Genomic DNA, 23,538 nt, shown 5'->3' on the forward strand with positions numbered 1-23,538 from the left:
TTTCTTGTCAACTTTATAATCATAACTATTGGTGAGGTTTCTTTTTCTTTTTCCTTTTATAACTTTGTGTGTGCTCTGACTTTGTCAACTAATAGTTGTGAAAGATCTTTTTGTGTTTGAATAAAGGCACTGATTTTGGGTTATATTTCAGATTGCCAGTTTGTCAAGATCATGTTGCAAGCACCACATCCTGGATGGAATTAATTGGGCTGGATAGTTTTGTGTCATCTGCAAACACTGATACATTACTTACAACACCCTCCCCTAAGTCATTAATGAACAAGTTAAATAAAAGTGGACCCAATACCGAGCCCTGGGGGACCCCACTAAGAACCTTACTCCAAGTAGAGAATGTCCCATTAACAACCACCCTCTGTACCCGATCCTGTAGCCAGTTTCCTATCCATGTGCAAACAACTTCATTAAGCCCAACAGACCTTAGTTTAGAGAGCAGTCATTTGTGGGGCACGGTATCAAAAGCTTTGGCAAAATCCAAATAGATCACATCTACTGCCCCCCCCCCCACTGCCCAGCATCTTACTTACCTCATCATAAAAAGCAATCAAATTTGTCTGACATGACCTATCCTTCATAAAGCCATGCTGATTGCTGCTCATAATGCCATTCACTAGGACAAAATTTTGAATGTGATCTCTTAACAAGCCTTCAAATTATTTGCCCACCACAGATGTCAAATTTACTGGCCTATAATTGCCAGGCTGAGATCGTAATCCCTTTTAAAAAATTGGAATATCATCAGCTTTTCTCCAATCCATAGGCACCATACCAGATGAAAGTGAATCTGAGAAAATCAGAAATAGGGGCTGGTCTAAAACTGAACTAAGCTCTCTTAGAACCCGGGGATGTATGCCATCAGGCCCTGGAGCCTTGTTTACATTAATTTTTATTAAAGATTTCTGAATCATATCCTGAGTCAGCCACTGACTAGGTTGAGCTGAGCCATTTGTGCAGCTATAAAGTGAGCCTGGGAACTCAGACTCCTCTATTGTATACACTGAAGAAAAGAACTGATTTAGCACATTTGCCTTTTCTGTATCTGTTACAACCATACTGGTACCTTTATATAATGGAGCAACACTCTCAACCTGCATCTTTTAACTATTAATATATTTACTTTTATTTACTTTTTAGGGTTAGTTTTCACCTCCACCGCAATTAACTCTTCATTTTCTTTCTTTGCCTTCCGGATTGCTGATTTACAACATTTATTACAGTGTTTATATTCATTAAATGCGGCTTTTGTCCCTACAGATTTGTAGTTTTTAAATGCCTCTCTCTTCTTTCCTATTAACTTCTTTACTTCTGCATTAAGCCACATAGGATGATTCTTAGAGCTTCTACGTTTACTCCTTAAGGGAATAAATTGAGAAAAGTAATGATTTAATATCATTTCAAATGACAACCATTTCTGTTCTGTGTTTGTAGCTGAAAACTTAATGCCCCAATCAATACTCCGTAGGGCAGCCCTCAATGCACTAAAATTAGCTTTTCCACAATTCATGGTTTTTGTTGCCCCAGTATATATTTGGTTTTTGCACCAGACATTAAATGATATAACATTATGGTCACTATTACCCAGGGGTTCAATGACTTGCACATTTGCTACAAGTTCATTGGGTCATTTGAGATTACTAGATCCAGAACAGCATTTTTTCTGGTAGGCTCCTCAACAACCATTAAGTGGAAATATAGTGCAATGAAAGGGTTAACATGCAATTTTGATTATGTTTTGGCTTGTTAAACTCAAAGTTACCCCTTGTTTTACTTTGAAGGCAGGAGGTCTTTGGCTTATGAATGCCAGTGGTTCAGAGATGCTGTTAAGTAGCACTACTCCCTCTCTCCAATAAGCCAGTATTGAAAAGCACTTTGATTGTGGCTGAAGCTAAAAAATGGAAAAGGCAGAGCAGTGTTCGTTTTCTTAAGTGCCTGGGAGGGCTGCCTGCCATTTTCACCCAGACTCCCAGGCCCTCCCTAAGAAATTATAGACTGGATTTTTTACTTCAGCATATGCAAGAGAAAAATATATATACCCCTTGCCAGCTTTTAGAACATTCCCTGCATGTAAGTAAAGCACATTTCATACCAATAAATCAGCCAATCAGAATAAGTTTTTCCAGGAATAGAAATGAAAGGGGGGGGGGCTGCTCATAATGAATTGGAGTAACACGAGGTTCTGCACAAACAGTACAATGATGTGCTACAATGTTCACACTATGCTAACTTTGCCTAGTTAAACTGATACAGCAACCAAGAATGAAATGAAAATTGGAACCAATTCCAACTTTCTAGGTCTGCTGAGGAGAAGGTACCATAGATAAGCATTCTAAACAAAGAGGTCTCAAGTTTATAAGTTTCATATCACCTAACAAGCACGGACATGAGCAATTGTATGGAAGTTTACATTGAGCTCTGTAGGAAGAGGGCATTAGGTGCTGTGGCACTACATTTTGAGATTGGGAAAAAAGGCAGCTTTTAGAGTGCCTTAGGCAGCCCAATGTGCTGGTCAGGTTTATAGTCCAAATAATTTAAGCATGCATTGAAGTTTGCTGGTCTGAACACAAAATAATAACCCAAGTTTGTGGATACATCATAACTACATGGGACAGCAATTATGCCCAATAATCTGACCACCCCAAAAAAAAAAAACCTCTGCACGGTCAGTCCAATATCGACATTCATGGGATTGGCCAAATTAGCCTATTACCTCATTAACAGCCTCAATCTGTCAGGTATAAAATAACTACAGCAGGGTAAATGTGAAACATGTATTCTTCTTACCTGTTATGAGCTCTCTGACTTCCATGTCATTTGTCTTCCTCAGCAGTCGGATCAAGGCAGGAATACCATCACAATTTTTTATTGCCACCTTGTTTTCGTTATCTTTTCCATAGGAGATGTTCCGAAGTGCTCCACAGGCTTTGCGATGCACCTCAGGCTTCAAGTGATCTAACAAGCTCACAAGGGTAGGAATACCTTTAAGGTACCTCACATCTTTCTTTATTTTATCATTTTCATAGCAAAGATGCTGCAAATAGGCTGCTGCGTTGGACTTGACAGGGTCAATAGGGTGATTAAGCATAGCAATGACCTCAGGAAGATCAGGGTCTCTCCATCTAGGGTCTTTACGAATGCTGTCAATCGAAGGCGAGCGTTTCCCCAAACGATCAATGCTGGCGAGGCTTCCTTTTTCTGGCTGAGCCAAAGGAGCTGCATATCCACCGTGCAGATATGGGATTCTCTCCTCAATAAGATCAGATTCTAACGGGTCATCATAAGCCCTGTTAACAAAAGCAGTCATTGTGTAAAAAAAAAATATATATATATATATATATATATATATATATATATATATATATATATATATATATATATATATATATATATATATATTTTTTTTTAAAGTTCTGATTTCTGAAAAGCTAACTTAAAACAGCAACTAAGCAAAGAGAACAGTTGAAGTGTGCACAAACAAAGAGAAAACCCACCCCAGAGAAGACAACAGAACCACGACTGTTAATACATGACGGTTAATGGATTCCCCCCACATTCTGCAAATAGTTGGCATGTAATTGTAACAAATAGCCCAGTGTTTTTCAGACTGCAGCTCTACAGTCAAAATGGGCTCCTTGTAACATCATTGCACATACATCTATTTCAAAATAAATCCATTTTTTATACAAAAAGTGCAGTTTTTTTTTAAATAAAGGATTTAGTAAATGCTGGTACTATACAAATAAAGCATTATTAAAGGGGAGTGGTGCAATACGGAGATAAAACACTAAATTAGTTGTTCTGCATACATTATACCTCTGTAGTTACATCCCTGCACCAGACCACAAACAATTTTGGCAGTAATCTTTTAATGTATACACAATACGTTCTATGCGTTACAGCCTAGGCAGAAAAACGAGTCCTTGGCAATAGTTTATTGCATTGTGTATTTAATCTCTAAAAAAACAGAAAGTTGAGAACCTATATAGAGAAAGTTTCTGTTGCCTCTGGTAGAGTGACCAATGTCTATACATTCTCATCTAACAAAAAAGATCTTTATTGCAATATTGCGGTCATATAATACCAGAAGGGTTTATTTCATTTTTTGTATGTGTAATGCCTCCACCTTTATATACACCTATATATCATTTGCTCTGTGAATAAATATAGGGACCTGCATTTTCCGGTGAAGATTCTTGTTAGGTAAAGTTGAGGGTCCTGTATTACATTGACCTAACTCTAAAGAGTTGACCTAAAGAAGTAGTTACTCAATGCTGTGTATACATTAAGTCATCAGCTCACTTTCTTAAGGAATGGAAGTTCCCACCAAGTCCAGTTGTTGTGTTTGCGTATGGGCAAGTAGATACAGATTTTTTTTATATACAGAACAAAAAAAGGGAGTATTATACAATAGTAGGCAGTGTTGTCAGGGGATTGACAGCCAAGCCTGAAGCACTAATTTACTTCCTATTGCACTGGATCATGATATCACTCTTGGCAGGGAAGGAGACTGGAATATTTGAGAACTTTATCTTCCAATTGTGGATGAAACTATTTAGTTGCTCAAGTTGTTGGGTGTGAATTTGAGTGAAAAGCTGCAGGCATAGCCTTAAAGGGGAAGTAAAGTATAAAATAGAATAATGCTAGAAATGCTGCATTTTGTATATTAAACATAAACATGAACTTACTGCACCAGAAGCCTAAATAAACAAATGATTTGTGTTTTCAAAGTTGGCCACAAGGTCATCTTATAACTATGTTAAACATCTTTGCAAGACCAAGACTATGCACATGCTCAGTGTGGTCTGTGCTTCAGTTGGGAGGTTAAGCTTAGGGATTGTCATAAATTATCAAAACAGCACAAGTCAAATAATATCTACCATAGAAGCGGATACAGCAAGACTAATTAATAATCAGAATATGCAGACTGCACTGGCTCTGCGGATACAAATCTCTACATGGTCGCCGGCTGCTTTATAGGGAAACAAACAAAGCTGCTCAAGTTTTGGGAAGTAAGGGGGGGGAGCCATTGAAAGTATGATCGTTTCCCTGCAGAGCAGATAGGGACCGTCTGAACTTTCCTATCCGCAGCTGTCAGAGCAAGTAAAAAGAAGCGGGAATTTCACTTCATACAGTCAGGTTTCTTATAAAAACTGTACACATTTTTTAATTAAAGTATATTGGAGATAGCTTTCTTTTTCAATAAAGCATTTGATTGGATTTTTTTTTTGCTTACACATCCCATTTAAAGGGGTTGTTCAACTTCCAGGACTTTTTTCAGATTGTTCACCAAAAATAAATACTTTTTTCAATTACTTTCCATTTTTTACCGGTTTCCCAAAATTGAAGTCTGAAGTTTAATGTTTGTATATCTTGGTGTTTCAGTCTGGCAGCTCAGTGATCCACATGCAGATTCTGAACTGTTACATTTAATTGTAGCAACTGTTACAATTTCCTACATTTAATTAATACATTTCTCAGGTGCATCTGTTGAATATTAGCAACTATTGTATCAATTCTAAGAGATTCTACTCAGTAGGGACAAACATAACAAATGTATCAACTTAGAACAGTTACAGAGTTGCGACCCCCCTCCCAGAGCTGCTTTAAAGAAGGTGAAAAATTAATCTTTACATTTCGATATTATAAAAACGTTTGCAAATAGAAAACAGAATGTAATTGGGAAAAGGTTTTACTTCTGGTAAAGTAGCTGAAACCAACTCAACTGGAAAAAGTGTTGGTAGGTGAACAACCCCTTTAATGAGCAACACAGCATTTCCATCATCAAACAAGGGGATACACTATCCAACGGACCTGGATCAGCAAGGGCAACATATGTGTAAAGGATTATTATCACAAAGCTCAAATTCATCATATGAATATTTACCCTGGTGTAACATGGAGAACTGAGCTAAGAGAAAGGCACAAATGCATGTCTCACCCATATTACAATGCAAAAAAAACTAACTTCACACTCTTGCGTGTTGCCATGTGATAAAAAGGTGTTGGGGACTTTAACACGTGATTAAATTGATTAAAAAGAATACCAATTTGCACTTACAAGATCACTATGGGCTGCTACAGACACAGTTTATGAAAACATAAAGTCACGTAGCACATAGTTCAGACGGCCCCAGTTTTAGGTGTGATATTTAAAGGAACAGTAACACCAAAAAAATGAAAGTGTTTTTAATGTATTATATATTTTTCTGAAAATATAATGTATTGTTGCCCTGCACTGGTAAAACTGATCTTTTTGCTTCAGAAACACTACTAGTTCATGTAAACAAGCTACTGTGTAGCAATGGTGGAAATTGAAAAAAGGCTATATGGTACAGGATAAATAATGGATAACAGATAATATGTTCCACAGAGCTTATTTGCTGTGAAACTTGAGCCCTTTCTCATTTGAATAGCTGCCCCATGGCTACACAGCAGCTTATTTATATAAACAAAAGTAGTGTTTCTGAAGCAAACAGCAGTTTTACCAGTGCAGGGCAACACTGCATTATATTTTATTACTTTAAAACACTTATTTTTTGATGTTACTGTTCTTTTAACCGTCTAGTCATTTAAGTCTAAAAGGAATGTCTCCCTCATACTAAAATAGATTTCAGGTCCCCTTGACCAACAGGAACCTTTGGTACTGATGCCTATAGAAAATAATTAGCAGAAAGAGGCAAAACAAGGCAACATCTACTCTTTTGTAATTATAGATAAGCATAGACATAAAGTTCCATCTACTATTATGATTCCACAAAATAAAACAAGGTATGTTTTTTCTTTAAGGGTTATTACAGGTGCAAAAAAAAGTCAAAAATTAAAAAAAAAAAGTGTACAAAACCGAGGAATGGAGAGAAGCAGCAGTGCAAAAAAATTCTGATTTATATGAAAAAAAAAGTAAAGTAATCTCTTGTCTAAGTGAGACACTTCTCTGCATTGATAATATGGATGCATTGAAAAAAAATCTATACAAGTGCTTCTGGATTTCAATGACATCTCAAGAGCATCAATTTTCCACACAAAGCAGAAAACAGAAGAAAAGCAGGATCCAGAAAGTACAAAGATAGTGCAGTGACCCAGGCAATACTGAAACTGTGTAAGTGGAACAAAGATTTTTACTGCCAAACTAAAAACGGTACCATCAATAAGAATAAAATAACGGTGTATTGAAACCCCAGATATGAAACTGCAATGCAATATACTGATTGATTTGGAAAAATATAGCATTTTGAATTCTATAAGGATATGTTTTTTCCCCACTTTTGATAAGAAAAGGTTTCCAGTAAAAAAAAAAAAATTAAAAAAAAAAAAGACATTTTACCTTGCTTTGTGTGGTCTGCCTGCGAGGGGCATTCCAGGAAGCACTCTCCTGTTCATTGTGGAGTAATCTTGGTCAAGCTCGTAGCCATCATCATCTGCCCCCAGACTGCGATTATCATCTTCTAAGCCATACGGCTCAGGCTGGAAGCGTTCAGGCTGAGATCGATTTAGATCTATATTACTTCCAATAGGAACTTGGGGTTGGGCAATGGGAACATAGTTTTCCCGCCTGGTGGGCAGGGTATAACTGCCATCCTCTGGCCGATAGTTGTTGCCTGGAGTGTAAGCATATCGAGGGCGGTAATTAATCCCACGAGACAGGCTGCCATAATTATCTGGAATATCCCCATATCCTTCATGCCCCAAGAAGGGGCGATACTGTGTGTCATGGGGGTCACCGTAGGAATCATTGTAGCTGTTGTTGAAGGATCTAGTTAAAGTGGATGTGCCCTGTGGTGTAATGAAGCGATCTCCATTCTTCATGTATCTCCTGTCAATAGAATCTGTGTAACCACTGAGAGGGGAAGAGGCATCAATGACAGGCACCCCATCAGGACCAAGAGGAACTTGTCGTACTGTCCTTGTGGTAACCGTTTTTACCATTTTTGTCACCTAAAAAACAAAATAAAGAAAACTCCTATAAGGTACACCTATTACTAGAATTATCGGGAATATTCAGAATATAGGTGCAAGACAGGCTTATCTCAGTGCATTGATTTAATACAGTTATAGGACCTGTTATACAGAATGCTCAGGACCTGGGGTTTTCCGGATAATGGATCTTTCCGTAATTTGGATCGTCATACCGTAAGTCCACCAGAAAATCATTTAAATTTAAACGTTAAATAAACCCAATAAGATGGGTTTGCTTCCAACAAGGATTAATTATATCTTAGCTGGGATCAAGTACAAGGAAGTGTTTTATTACTACAGAGAAAAGGGAAATTGTTTTTAAAAATTTGGATTATTTGGATAAAATGTAGTCTATTCAGACTTCTGGATAACGGGTTTCATGGAATGTAGAAAATCAGATTGCACACACTCCAGCAATCATGCTAGATATTTGCAGGTTATTGAGATCTCAACACCCAATAAATTGCAAATATTTAGCACGAGAAAAATCCTTAGACATGTCAGGCACTGCAGCTGTTTTTGGTCACAGCTTGTAAAGGCTAAAGGTTTTTTCCCCACATAAGCCTATGTGCATCCTTTATATTTTGTTAAAGGTTTTATCATATTAATTTATTATGATCGGTATGGGACCTGTTATCCAGAATGCTTGGGACCTGGGGTTTTCCGGATAATGGATCTTTCTGTAATTTTGATCTTCTTACCGTCAGTCTACTATAAAATCATGTAAACATTAAATAAACCCAATAGGCTGGTTTTGCTTCCAATAAGGATTAATTGCATCATATTTGGGATCAAGTACAAGGTACTGTTTTATTATTTCATAGAAAAAGGAAATATTTTTTTAAAATTTGGATTACTTGGATAAAATGGAGTCTATGGGAGACAGCCTTTCCGTAATTCAGAGCTTTCTGGATAACCGGTTTCCGGATAACGAATCCCATAACTGTACTAAGCAAGTATTTATTCTCTTACATGCATTCATTGATTTTTGTAAATTACTGTCTGTCCATATTTCTGCACATCATTTTGTTGGAGGATAATAGTTACTGCGAAACCCCATATATACATAATGCTTTTAGTAAAAGAAGTGGTTTTTGAACCTTAAACACACAGTATAATTAATGTGGCAAAAAACCAAACTCCACATTTACAGTATATCTACCCTAGCATAAAGTCCCTGTGGTGCACATTAATACGAATGCTGGACATACACAGGTAGATTGACCAGATTTGCACAGTTTGGGCACTCCAATAATTGGCCTAGTCAAGCTGATCCGATCATTGGACCATAACAAGGAGGACCCTGCCTGTTGAGTTTTCTCAGCATTTCCAAATGAAATCTGACCAAGTCCAAATCATATATCAACTGGGGAGGGAATTGTTTGGTTTTATTTACAGCTAGACTGTAGATTTACTCCAGAGTGGTTGCATGAGCCCATACATAAAGTCATTTTGCCCGAGGCTGCACTGTACTTTTGCGCAGCTAAACTATACAAACTGCCAGACAATCAGACTGTTTATTGGAGATTCTGGAATCGTGCCTAGGAGAACATTTTTCAGTTCCCATAAGAACTACAATCAGCTGATGAAAAATAGTTGCATCCCTATAATAGAGTTCTGAACATTTTATAACAATTTTGAACAATGTGGCCAGGGAAAGATCATTTGTCAGCTGTTTAATTTCAAGGTTTAGATATTCGATTTTAGCCAGAGTTAGCAGTAGGGATGCTCCCATACATACTATTAAAAAAAAGTACACAAATAGTGAATTATGAAAATCTTTGGCCATGTTAGTGGATATTTATAGAAACACAAAGTGGAAGTACCTCTTATAAATCTAAGTTCCCCTTAAGGAGTTTGTTCAGCTTTGCATTAACTTTTACCTTGATGCCGAGTGATATTCTGAGCAATTTGCAATTGGTTTTAATTTATTATTATTTGTGGTTTTTGAGTTATTTAAGCTTTGTATTCAAGCACTCTCCAATTTGCAATTTCAGCAATCTGGTTGTAGGGTCCAAATAAGCCTAGCAACCATGCATGCTATAAATAAGAGACCATAATATAAATAGGAGAGGGCCTGAATACAAAGATGAGTAATAAAAAGTGGCAATAATACTAAATTTGTAGCCTTACAGAGCATTTTTAACTGGTTATAAAAATAAGAGAAAGAAACCTTGTTTACAATGTTTAGTTAGACTTATTTGCCACCACCCGTTTGTTAGCAACTATCTATGATACTTGGAGATTGAAAATCTTATGACCAGATAATTAATTTTCTAATAGTGATTTGCCACTTCTTGTTTATTTCAATGATTTTATATATCTGATCAGAGACACACCATTGATTCTGTATATATCAATTGATTCCTGTAATTCTAATAATTACCGTAGTGAAAGTGCTTTAAATTAATTCATTTAATTATATATACTGATTCAAATAATTAATACCGACTTCCGGTTTAATAGTGTCGTGTCTGCTCGCCCCGCCCCTTTTGTGACGTCATTGTGACGTCATCTGCGGGGCGGGTCTATAAAGGACCCTCGGAATCGGGTGCGGGCAGGCGCGGGTATTAGCAGGGCGGGTTAGGGTCGGGTGCGGGTCAGGGAAACCCTGACCCGCACATCACTACTGGGAGTACCACAAAGGAGAGGAAGGCAGGTCTCAAATATTATCTTTTCCTTTTCTTATTTGGAAGAGGCTATTCTAACCTATAAAACCGCAAACCTCACAGAACTTGGAAAGGAAAATAGGATAAGATAAAGAATAAGATATTTTCACCCTAAGATGATTCAAAAAGATTTTTTTTTATAAAAAAGGTTCAGTGAGTCAATCTTGCCCATCATTTTTAACTGGGACGAGTGGCCCCATTAGAAATCTGGAAAGAATCAGAAGAAAAAGCCACATTTTTTAAAAAAACTATAAATAAATAAAAAAATAAAAAACAAAGCAAAAAGTTGCTTAGAATTAGCCAATCTATAACATACTAAGGGGCCAATTCACTAAGGGTCGAATATCGAGGGTTAATTAACCCTCGATATTCGACTAGGAATTAAAATCCTTCGACTTTGAATATCGAAGTCGAAGGATTTAGCGCAGATAGTTCGATCGAACGATCGAAGGATAATTCCTTAGATCGAACGATTAAATCCTTCGAATCGTTCGATTCGAAGGATTTAAATGCAACGATCGAAGGAATATCCTTCGATCAAAAAAAAGTTAGCCAAGCCTATGGGGACTTTCCCCATAGGCTAACATTGACTTCGGTAGCTTTTAGATGGCGAACTAGGGGGTCGGTTTTTTTTTTAAAGAGACAGTACTTCGATTATCGAATGGTCGAATAGTCGAACGATTTTTAGTTCGAATCCGTAGTCGAAGGTCGAAGTAGCCCATTCGATGGTCGAAGTAGCCTAAAAAAAACCTTCGAAATTCTAAGTTTTTTAACTTCGAATCCTTCACTCGAAGTTAGTGAATCGGCCCCTAAAAGTTAACTTAAAGGTGAACCACCTGTTTTAAAGAGAGAATATTTGCAATTTAAATGGTATACTGTTATATTGTACTTTACACTTCTGAGAAATAGTGAAGAGAAGGGGATGTCAAATCTAGTGTCACATATTTAACCCTCTAAAATATACTTTTCATAGTGGTAGCAGAGTCCACTATGCCATTCTGCCAGGATATGATTCCACTAACTTATAGGTGATACAGGTATGGGATCCGCTATCCGGAAACCCGTTATCCAGGAAGTTCCGAATTACGGAAAGGCTGTCTCCCATAGACTCCATTATAATCAAATAATCCAAATTCTTTAAAATGATTTTATTTTTATTTATATTAATAAAACAGTAGCTTGTACTTGATCCAAACTAAGATATATTTAATCCTTATTGGAAGTAGAATGAGCCTATTGGGTTTATTTAATGTTTACATGATTTTCTAGTAGTCTTAAGGTGTGAATATCCAATTTACGGAAAGACCCATTATCCGGAAAGCCCCAGGTCCCGAGTATTCTGGATAATAGGTCCCATACCTGTACCAATGATCATGATGGATGATAGAAACAATCTAAATGATATCATCTGAACAACATGTACCAGTGTGTTATGCCACTTCACTTTTGCACAGCTGAAAATCCACAGAAACTTTTCTAGGATTCTCTCTCCAATCCTTATGGTATACTATATATCACATGGTAGAGCACTACTGTGAGCTCTGTATGCCCTAGCTGCTTGCACTTATCCTGCAGTTTGCCTTAAGGTCCCCATAGACGCAAAGATTTTTCTTGCCGAACGACCGATTTTAGCGAAGTCCGACCAATCCATCGAAATTATCGTGAAGTTAGTGGGATTCGAACGATCGTACATCTTGCGATTTTTTGTCAGAAAATTGATCAGAAAAACTTTATAGGTCCCAGTGTGCAGGGCCAAGCAGGCAGCTACCCTTCAGTTTGCTGGAAATATTGCATGAAATTGTCTTTTTAGTCGATGGACACATCGTACATTTAAACAATCGTTTCGAGATATTCGTGGTCTCACGATAACGATTGGATCTTTTAAAAATCTTTACATCTATGGCCAGCTTTACCCCACCTACCTCTGTAAATTCTGTCTCTCTGGTGTCACTACAGACAATCACCGAATTTCTTTTTGATTGAACATTTTAATTTACCAGATTCAGTGTTCGCATGGTGAAAAACAATCTCCCCCGTGAATATTTCATGTGTATGTGCACAATTATACAATACGCAAGGCTTAGAGGCAATGAAAGAAAGAATGAAATGGACTCTTTCATGCAGGGTGCTGCCAGTCTTATTATAGCTTTAACACATTGATATTTTCATGTTTAAATGTTCTTTCTATTTTCTCTTTGGAAGTTGTGGGGAGGGGATCTATTCTGTTTGGCTTCTTTTGACCAAACTTGTAAGTTAGGTCTAGTGAATCAATATAATGTGTGAATTTTGGCAAGTGAATACACAAATCCTTCTTGCTTTCACAATACAGACAAATCAATGGAATTGCCATTCATATTAAACGGATACTGTCACGGGAAAACATGTTTTTTTCAAAACGCATTAGTTAATAGTGCTGCTCTACAGACTTCTGCAAAAAATCCAATAGATTTTTTTATATTTTATATTTAATTTTGATATATGGGGCTAAACATATTGTCAGTTTACCTGCTGCCCCCAGTCATGTGACTTGTGGCTGCAGTATAGGATGGAACTACTTTCTGAAAGGCTGTTATTTCTCCTACTTAATGTAACTGCTGTCTGGTTACCTTCCCATTGTTTTTTTGTTAGACTGCTGGGGGGAGGGGGGGATATCACTCCAACTTGCAGTACAGCAGTAAAGAGTGATTGAAGTTTATCAGAGCACAAGTCACATGACTGGGGGCAGCTGGGAAACCGACAATATGTCTAGCCCCATGTAAGATTTCAAATTGTAATATAAAAAAATCTGTTTGCTTTTTTGAAAAATGGATTTCAGTGCAGAATTCTGCTGGAGCAGCACTATTAACTGATGAGTTTTGAAAAAAACATGATTTCTAGAACAGCTCATGCATGAACATTCTTTCCATTCTGGGGGATAGCTCCACAATATTTTAGAGCAGTACCTAAAATCTACATTTTGCATTATTATTACATTAATAAATGTTTTATTGTATAATCTATTTGATTTTTCTGTTCAAAGTTTAAACAAAAAAAACTACTTTGGCATAACATTAATTAAGAATCCAAAAAGGTAAAAATGATATAATGGACAATACACAAGCCCACCGAGATTTTCAACTAGCATATAAAGTGGTTTTAGATATGTACTTACACACTTTCATGCAGAGACAATGTCAGCAAGGTGACCCTTTCCAGTTTAATATGCAAAATTTAAATTAGCAGTGCTATTGTATGAGAGGAAACCTAACACCCTTTGTGTATGGAATAAATAAAAGCATCATTCTTGCCCTGTCTGCAGATTTCAAATTACTAGGATGAAAGCTCTGAGAAGCTGAGAGGACTCATTTCCAACACAGAAAAGCAAGAGGAATCAGCAGAGACCAATCACTTCACTGAATATTTATCATTATCTCAGGAGACAAGTCTAAGTGATGCAGAGCTAAGTAATCCTAAGGTGACACTACAAACTGTATATATAGATATAAAATATAGCCTGAAGATACTTTCACTTTCTAGCAGATAAACTCTTATCTAGTCATGTGAGTCATCTAGAAAATTTCAGACTGGAATATTTGATCAATATCCAATGTACCATGAAGCAATGGCAGATTTATTTTACTCAGCAGGGTGTGTGAATAAAGGGCTTATCTTAAGATGGCCATAGACGCAAAGATGCGATCGTACGAATCAAGGATTCGTACTATTTTTGGACCGCGAGAGGAGAGTGCAGGCATTTTTTGTCCGGCTGAGATCGGTCGTTTGGTCGATCGGAAAAGGTTAAAAAAATTTCTGTTGGCTGCCGATAATATCTCTGCATGTATTGCCGATCGTACGATTTTCAGTGGAAGACTGTCATTAGCTATTGTCGGCCATAACTTTCGTACGATTGCTTTCAGGGGAAGAACATCGGCTGATCTGTTCTTTTACTACTTTATTTGATCTGAATGGTTAGTGGCAGGTCGGGAGATGGGGGAAGTCCGATCGTTCGAGGATTCGACCAATCAGATCTTTGAATCTATGGCCAGCTTAATAGACCTTTTACTTGTACTATCTAAACTGGAAGAGAAGAAGAAAAGGCTTTCCTACTGCCACCTAATGGATAGCTGAGAGGGTTGGGCAAGACAATCATTCCACAGGCTCAATACCCAAATCCTGCCTAACCTTTTTAGCTATCTACAAAGAGGACCACACCACATTTATCCAATTGCAAGTGTGAAAAAGATTTGATCACACTCATAGATGTAGCAAAGTCTCATCCACAAATCAATAGGAAGATGATAGACTGTGGCCATTTACCATTTACACAATGGTCAAAATTGGCCAAACTACATACATATTTGGATACTTTTTCAGGCCAGGCTTAATATTCCTTTTTCCTCGCGGTCACGACAAATAAGTCTTTGGTTTGTGTTATTGCTCAAAAACCAGTACATTTATATGCAGCACTTATGTTACAGGTGTCATTCTATATAAAGTGTAATACATTTTCCCAGATGTCTTCATTTCAAAACCAACAAACATTAACAAGTTCAGCACACAGAAAAAGATTACTTCTTACAAATAAAGACAATAAAAAAAACAAACAAAAAATCACAACGTTTTAACGGACCAGTAATGTCAAAATAGTATATGCTTGTATAGCACCTGCAAATAAAATATTTCTTGGTGTCAACTGTCCTATGAGAACAGTACATAAATAATATAATCATTTGGGATTCCCATCTGTTATGGTACAAGCCAGATCCAGTATCATAGCAGATGCCCACCTACACATGCTTAAAATACACATCTTCATAACTTCTATCTAAAGAGAATATCTCAGGGCACTGCAGTTTCCTTCCACACTTATATACAAGCGGGTTACCTGGTTCCTGATTGCAGTGTCTAGTTTATTTTAGATTGTGAAATCCAATGGGAGAGGTACTAATGTAATCACTGTAAAGCACTGTATAAAAACGCATCAATTAAGATAAAGTTGAAAAAAATAAACATCCTAAGAAACTCGAAGATAATGTGAACAAGTAAGCACAATATATAGCCTTTAATTTATTTAGTAGTGGAGTCTTCAAGCCAGTACGGTCATGATTTTTTTTTTCTTTGTTACCTTGGTCTCTGTTCTTCTTGTGGTTCCATCATCAGATGTAACAACAGACACATGTGAAGTGGGGGTTCCTGGGTCTTCTTCCACAGTAACAGTTTCTTCTAGCATTTCTGGAGGTTCCTGCATCATGGTGATGGAGGTTTGGTTACTGGGACTTTGCTCCTGAAAACAAGCAAACAAAAAAACTATTTAAAGCTGTTGTTTAGCAACTTTGGTGCCACCATAAATGTCCATGCTGGTTGCAAAAAGCGGAATATAACTGCAACTAGTGAAAGACAGATATTTGTCAAAAATTGTCTCCATATTAAAAAAACAACTTATTAGACAAGTAATTAGAGAGAATCTATGCAATGCTTTCTGCTCATCACTATATTAGCTAGCCATTGCTGTGCATCCTTCCTCCAAACAAATACACTGACTCGACCACAGTTCACAACTGCACTCTATGACCTTCACTAGAATGTTTTTCTCACACTGATGGACTCCATCCTTTTTGCATTAAATGATTATGAAGATGATTGCTGATACACTGATAAGAGTTTGCACAGACTGGCATTTACTATTGCTCCGGTATTAGTACCCTGTAGCACAAATACATCAACATACAAAATTGACTTTTTATATTTAAAACATACATTAGCAGCTCTTTAGTTAATTTATCAAGTTAAAAAATGCATTCACTTAAAGTGATACTGACACTAATATTTTGAAAAGAAATTTTAATCTATACTAAAATTTACCAATAGGTCATGTTGATCCTTTTTTCCGCCGATAGTTCAGCTATTGAAAGTAAACGGTACAATGCCAACCTGACTGGGTAACAGGTTACAAAAGCACTGCATGTAGTTAAAAGGAGGTCTTTCATCTTTTAATTAACTGAGAAAAGATGGCCATAGATTGAGATTTGAGATTTTTAAAAGATCCGATCCTCATCGTGAGACCACGATTTTCTCAGAACGATCGTACGAATTGACCATCAACTAAAAAGACCAATTTGCCAGGAAAACAAAGGGGAGCTGCCTGCTTGGCCCTGCAAACATAGATAGATTGCACTGGGACCGACAAAGATTTTTTGAGCTGGCCGATCAATTTCCTGACAGATGCCGAAAAATCGCAAGATGTACGATCGTTCGAATCCCACTAACCACACAATAATTTCGAAGGATTGGTCGGACTTCCCTAAAATTGGTCGTTCGGCAAGAAGAATCGTTGCGTCTATGGGGAGTTTAAGATGCAGAGAGAGATATTCTGAGACAATTTGCAGTTGGTTTTTATTATTTGTGTGATTTGCGTAATTTAGCAGCTCTCCAGACTGCAATTTCTGCAATCTGGCTGCTAGAGTCCACACTACCCTAGCAACCATGCATTGATTTGAATAAAAGACTGGAATATGGCTAGGAGAGGGCCTGAATAGAAAGTTGGGTAATAAAATGTAGCGATTCAGCAAATTTAAAAATGAAGGCCAATTGAAAGGTTGCTTTGAATTAGCAATTCTATAACATACTTTACATTACCAGGAAAGCTGCTTTAATTCTCTGCAGATAGGCCACTGGCTTTGATTTAACTAATTATGAATGAGAATGTTTTGGTGAAAGATACCTTTAAGGAGAAATCTGGGGTGTTTTTTTTTTGGGGGGGGGGAGTTGTATATAGGCGAGTGGGTTGTATACAGGAGTGTGAAAGACCACTAGCATCTATCTGTTTCATTAGCAAAGTGAAGCCTGCGCCCTTTAGTAAATTGTCGATGTCCCAGAGAGTGGTAACGTATGCGAATTGACGCTAGTGTTAGCCACTTCACTCCTGAGTAAATCTGGTCCATTGTCTTCTGTCAACAACGAATATGCAAGGAACGGTTCTTTGTTTTCAAACAGAACAAAGAAGACTGTAAACTCACTTAGGCACGATCTAAAGGTCACCTACATCTGCACTGTGACATGTATCTTGCTCTGTTGAGGAGTAAGAACACCATGTTTGCGCATAGGCTGGAGTGGGCATCTTGGCTGAAGTCCCAACAAACATTGAATAGAATAGGCCGTGTGCTATTGTGGTGCTAAACATCTGCAACATAACGTTTTCATAAACAGCACTGGCTTACAGCAGGCTATCTACAATGAAACTTTTAGTGTTACCAAGTAACCCTTGTATCCCTAGGAAATCATAAATAGCAACTTAGGTTACATGTTCAGGAGAACATTAATTTCAAAATAGAATATGCAATACCTTAGCCGTAGCCTAAATAACACCTGTAATATGTATATCAGCCATTCTATGCAAAAAAATGTTCTGATACATGTGAATAAAACTACAGAATTATCCTAATTATTTTATAGTCGTCACATACTATGTAATAAGTAATAAATGGGCCTTTTCAAAATAGATTTTAGAATATAAAATGTATGCTCAAGAGCTTATTGACCTTTACTAATCCATGGTCTGACAAAGTAGCTCCAGCAGCAAAGATTCCTTCTACCTGCAGCATGGAATTAGCATTTATTGCTCAGAACCAGAGAAGAGAATATTTTGTGCATTTAAAACTGATGAGCGCTTTCCTCTGTGCACCCTGATTGTAATATCCATGCATTTAAATTTCATGGCACTGCATATTCAGCGCAGTTATTTGTTCCGAAATGGTAAGGCTGATTTAGAGGCTGCAGGCCAAGCTGCTTTTACTGTTTAGTACCAATAAATATCCACCTCGATTTGCTAAACTCCTATCGGTACATTAATTTTGTTTCCCCCCTGCAAGCAATGTGGGATGACGTTTACTCTCTTTAGCAAAAAGTTCCGGGTAGCACCCTTGCCAACTCATTCAGGAGATGACCCACTTCACCTCCATACCAAGATGCTCTATAATCTTTAGTAAATGGATTCACATGCCTTAATTAGGATAACTTAATACTGCCACAACTAGACCCCATCATAATTTTGCCATAAAGGATTTGTCCAATGCTTTTAAATTACTTATTTGACTCCCTGTGTTTGTCTATGAGGGGGCTGCCATATTTGTGCAGCAGGAGTCCATTAGCATTAGAAACTTTAACTGACTAACTTTAGGCTGAGATGGGACAGTCAGGTTGAATAAACAGTCAGGTTTAGGAACATCAACTAACAAAAAAAAAAAAAAAAAAAAAAAAAAACTCAGCAAAAAACAAACAATCAGCATAACCTATATGTAACTTTTAATGTACATTCATATTTTAAAAAGTAGTTTTTTAGTGTTCACTTTGACATCATGTTCCAATATAAGCAAAGCTTTCGTTCACATGCACTTATCCAGCCCTTTGTGCTCTGATGAACCAACACGAATGGTATTCCATTGACACTGCACCATTTCTTTGAATTGGTTAGTCCTAAAGTCTGCATGCGGTCACTCCATATTTCCTAGTATGAACCCCAGAGAGCCAATAAGTTACTCCCTGTGACATTTGACTATGTACTGCAACTGTAAATAAGTGAATGACATGGAGAATGAACCTACTCTTACACACTGAAACCCAATATACAAATCAATTTAAAGCCAGAGATTCTCAGAATCCCCCCACCCCTTGCTCTGGGGATTACAATTTCCTATTGATACATGTGTGAGAGAACAAAATAACTATTTTTGCCCTCTAGTTCAAACAAGAAAACAACAAAAAAAACATGCATTCTTGTGTATTCCCCAGTAAGACTTCCAAAAGTAAAGAGGAGCCGGAGAAAGAACGCTTGGTACCTTCTCATTCATCTTATAATATATACACATTTCTATAGAAACTTCAGAAACATCTTTCACTGTCTGCAGCACAGCATGAAGCTTTTACTTAAAGAATTTTTATACATTGACCTGTACCTTCAAAATAAAGCCTATTCAGAATAAAAAAGGAGAAAAGTAGCAGGAATCAGTAGGTTTCTATTTTCTGCCATGTGGTTCAGAACAGTTTATTTAAAAGACGGATGTACTCTTACAGCCAGCCACCAACAAAGACCTGTTATTTTGTGGCCTTACACAAAGAATGCTAAAAATGTGAACCACTGTTCTAAAATCTCTGTTCATCTAATGGAAAGAACAAAATAAACTAGGTTTTCTTGTACAAGCACAGAGATATAAATTACAAGTAACCATTTATCCATAAAACCATAGGTGCCAAGCATTCCCAGACTCCCTACCTGTAATTTATCTTGCTCAATGTATTTGCTGGTCTGTAAAAGTATCCATCTTCAGTTCTAAAGACAATGCAAATGCACATTACATTGGCTCCCAAGCAATGACTTACTGTAAAGAAAGGTTTTTGGCATCATATGACCCCATCTGAAAGTAGAATGTATTCTGGAAAAATAAGCGGAGGGTCGGGAGCCTGATGCTAAAAAGAGAAATACTGTGTGGAGCCCCTGCTCACATTCTTGACATTCTGCTTTGCACACTGGACCTGGGTATATGTAGTAGAAGCTGCCCAGCGTATGAACGGAAATAAATTAGAAATAGATGGGCTGTAGCTACATGGCTATTGAGTTGTAATATATGAAAATAGTGCCCCATTGGAAAAAGTAAACTTTAGAAACTGATACAGCACATACATAAGTTGATACAAAATCAAGACTTCTATACTTGTTCTTTGAACGTTACTGAAATGTGTCCAAGAGCAACCAATACATTAGAGGCAAAGAATAGTAACTATTGTAGCACATTTTAACAATCTGCAACCTATCATATACTGAACTGTAGTGATCTCAACCTTCACGCGACCCTAACCTGCATATCACCCTAATCCTCGTTATGTTGCCATTGTAGGACCTGCACCCAACACATACCAGCACTGTGTCACTCTGTACTCTACTTCTGTGCACACCTCTGGTTCCAAGACAGGGAAATCTTGGGAAGCAGAGGAGGAGTGTACTTCTCCAGTCAAACCTGCACCCAACCATAACCCACAATGGTCACCCAAAGTTCAACACAAACCCACCCAACGGTCAGTAAACCTGCAGGTCCCTGTGGGTTTCGGGTTAACAAATAAAGGACTGCTTCAGGAGAGGTTACGATCAAACATTTCTTAGTAAATACAAGTGTTTTTCAGCTTATTTGAGAAATAGCAACTCTACATAACAAATAGCAAAAGGACAAAGTTAGCTTATCACATCAGACTTGGGGGTACGTTTACTAAAGTGCGGTAAATCTTACTTTAAGTTTCCGCATGTTATCGCTGAGAATATTTTTATGCCAGAATATTCGCAGCGACTAAGTTTACTAAACAGCGATGCGCTCAGAAGTCATTGCGATCACTTGCGGTAACTACGTTAAGGAACCAGCTTACATTAGCGGTAATTTTAGCGAGTTGCGAATTTTCTGGCGAAAAATTAAGTTTTTGCAAATATTTATGCTATAAAATAGTCTTGTTTTATGGCGGTTATTATGGCGATTTTTACTGTGACATTTATGGCCAGAAATGCATCTTCAAAACTCATAAACTTTATTGACTGATGATTATACCATCCAACAACATCACCAGAGTAACACCAATCAAACATTTATGCTTCATAAAAAACCCTTCTGCCAATAGAATCATAGGAACAAGAAATGATACCAGTCAATCTCTTTGCTTCATAGAAATGCACAGTTTAATGTAGCCAATCACAATGAAACCAAAAAAGTGTAGAGGCTGATGAATCTTTGGACTGTGATGCCGCTGCCAATAATACACCTCTGAGCTGAAACTGCTGCTGTTGCAACAGATAGAAGCAGAAGCCAAAATATCCTGTCAGCAATAGCTACAGATCTCTCTCCTGTCAGCAAAGAATGATGGGTAAAAAAAACAGTATTATGGGATATTTCCTGCCCCTTGAGAAATTTCTGGCGAAAAAAATACTTTTACGCCACTACATAGGTGGCAGTAAAAGTTTGCGAATATTCTGGCGTTAATTTTGTCTTTAGCACATTTCGCTGTTTAGTAAACCATGCGTTAATGTGTACGTAGCATTATTTTCAGCGAATGCGATAACCGACGAACAATTATTCTTGCAAATTTATATTTACCGCAGGCCTAGTAAACTGGCGATAAAATATTTGGCGAAAATTCTGTCTATATATTGTGCGAATATTTTTAACGCACTTTAGTAAACGGACCCTAAATGCTAAGCAACATTTAATAATCATTATGGTTGACACCAGAAACGCTGCTGTGTCAAACCACCACCAAGGGGTCCGTTTACTAAAGTGCGTTAAAAATATTAGAAATTATCGCGAAGTTAGTGGGATTGAAACGATCGTACACATTTTTTCTGCCGACATCTGTCAGGAAATTGATCGGCCAGGTTAAAAAAATCTTTGTCGGTCCCAGTGCAATCTATCTTTGTTTGCAGGGCCAAGCAGGCAGCTCCCCTTTGTTTTCCTGGCAAATTGGTCTTTTTAGTTGATGGACAATTCTTACGATCGTTTCGAGATAATCATGGTCTCACGATGACGATCAGATCTTTTAAAAATCTTTACATCCACGGCCAGCTCAAGTTTGAAAGCATACTGACAAATTTCCTATACAACATTGGAATATGCTATGATTACTTTAAAGGAGAACTAAAGAAGTAGCTAGAAATGTTGTACATTATGTACTGGGCTTCTGTACCAGCCCAAGTCAACCACAGCCCTTTAGCAGTAAAGATCTGTGTCTCCAAAGATGCCCCAGTAGCTCCCCATCTTCTTTTCTGCTGATTCACTGCACATGCTCTGTGCTGATGTCACTTACTGAGCTTAGGGACCCACTCACAATATACAGTACACATAGAATAGAAATGTCACAATATAGGGCTGATATATAGTAATTAATACAGATAATAACTACTACATACTACTAAATACTACTACTAGCATAAGAATTTAATAATCAGCCCTGTAGCATCAGCTTATATTACAGACCAACCTCATTTTCTGCTTGATAATTTGTGACGACCCCTAAGCTTAGCTTCTCAGTTCAGCTGTTCAGAGCCCACTGAGCATGTGAGTGTCACATACACTTTGCAAGATGGTGACCCCCTGTGACAAGTTTGATGTCTTGGATCATTGCTGCTATTGAGAAGCTGAAACTGTAGGCTGGTGCAATAAGTTGAGTATATAAAATATGGCATTTTTAGCCACATTCATTTTTAGAGTTTAATTCTCCTTTATGCTTCTGTAACACCCAAATTTTGTCCCAAGCACTAGGACATGGTGTGTGTGACTGCTGAGAAAAGGCATTGTTTGCATGCTAATAATGGTTTGCATTCACAACCCTAAAGCTCCCCATAGATGCGGCGATTCTTCTTGCCAAAGGATTAATTTTAGCAAAGTCCGACCAATCCTTCGAAATTATCGTGCGGTTAGTGGGATATTTTAAGATTTTTCGGCCGACATCTGTCAGGAAATTGATCGGCCAGGTTAAAAAATCTTTGCCGGTCCCAGTGCAATCTATGTTTGCAGGGCCAAGCAGGCAGCTCCCCTTGTGTTTTCCTGGCAAATTAGCCTTTTTAGTTGATGGTCAATTCGTACGACCATTCCGAGAAAATCGTGGTCTCATGATGAGGATCGGATCTTTTAAAAATCTCAACATCTATGGCCATCTTAAATAAGACTGGGCAAATGCAAATACCGTATATACTCGCGTATAAGCCGAGTTTTTCAGCACCCAAAATGTGCTGAAAAACTCTACCTCGGCTTATACGCGGGTCAGTTACCCAAACCGCATCAATTGCGCTGAAGAAATCCTCCTGTGCCCCACACAGCTGCCTCGTTCCTGGCTGTATTGATTAGTTCAGCCGGCAGCCATTTTCCCTGCATTACATGCTTCCGATAGCCCC

At 37.6% G+C, this 23,538-nt stretch overlaps 1 protein-coding gene across 8 annotated transcripts in view; it reads right to left on the reverse strand.

Moving 5' to 3' along the window:
• The window catches only part of arvcf.S (ARVCF, delta catenin family member S homeolog), a 229,655-nt gene that overhangs the window by 40,256 nt on the left and 165,861 nt on the right, over positions 1-23,538 (reverse strand). For all 8 annotated transcript variants that reach the window (XM_041580313.1, XM_041580319.1, XM_041580314.1 and 5 more), the window contains 3 exons: positions 15,742-15,900; positions 7,337-7,947; positions 2,800-3,299 (listed from right to left, as the gene is read on the reverse strand). In XM_041580313.1, the coding sequence (XP_041436247.1) occupies positions 2,800-3,299; positions 7,337-7,947; positions 15,742-15,900 (1,270 nt within the window). The remainder of the gene's footprint in view (positions 1-2,799; positions 3,300-7,336; positions 7,948-15,741; positions 15,901-23,538) is intronic.

This window comes from Xenopus laevis, chromosome 1S (assembly GCF_017654675.1).
Source record: "Xenopus laevis strain J_2021 chromosome 1S, Xenopus_laevis_v10.1, whole genome shotgun sequence".
NCBI classification, from domain to species: Eukaryota; Metazoa; Chordata; class Amphibia; order Anura; family Pipidae; genus Xenopus; species Xenopus laevis.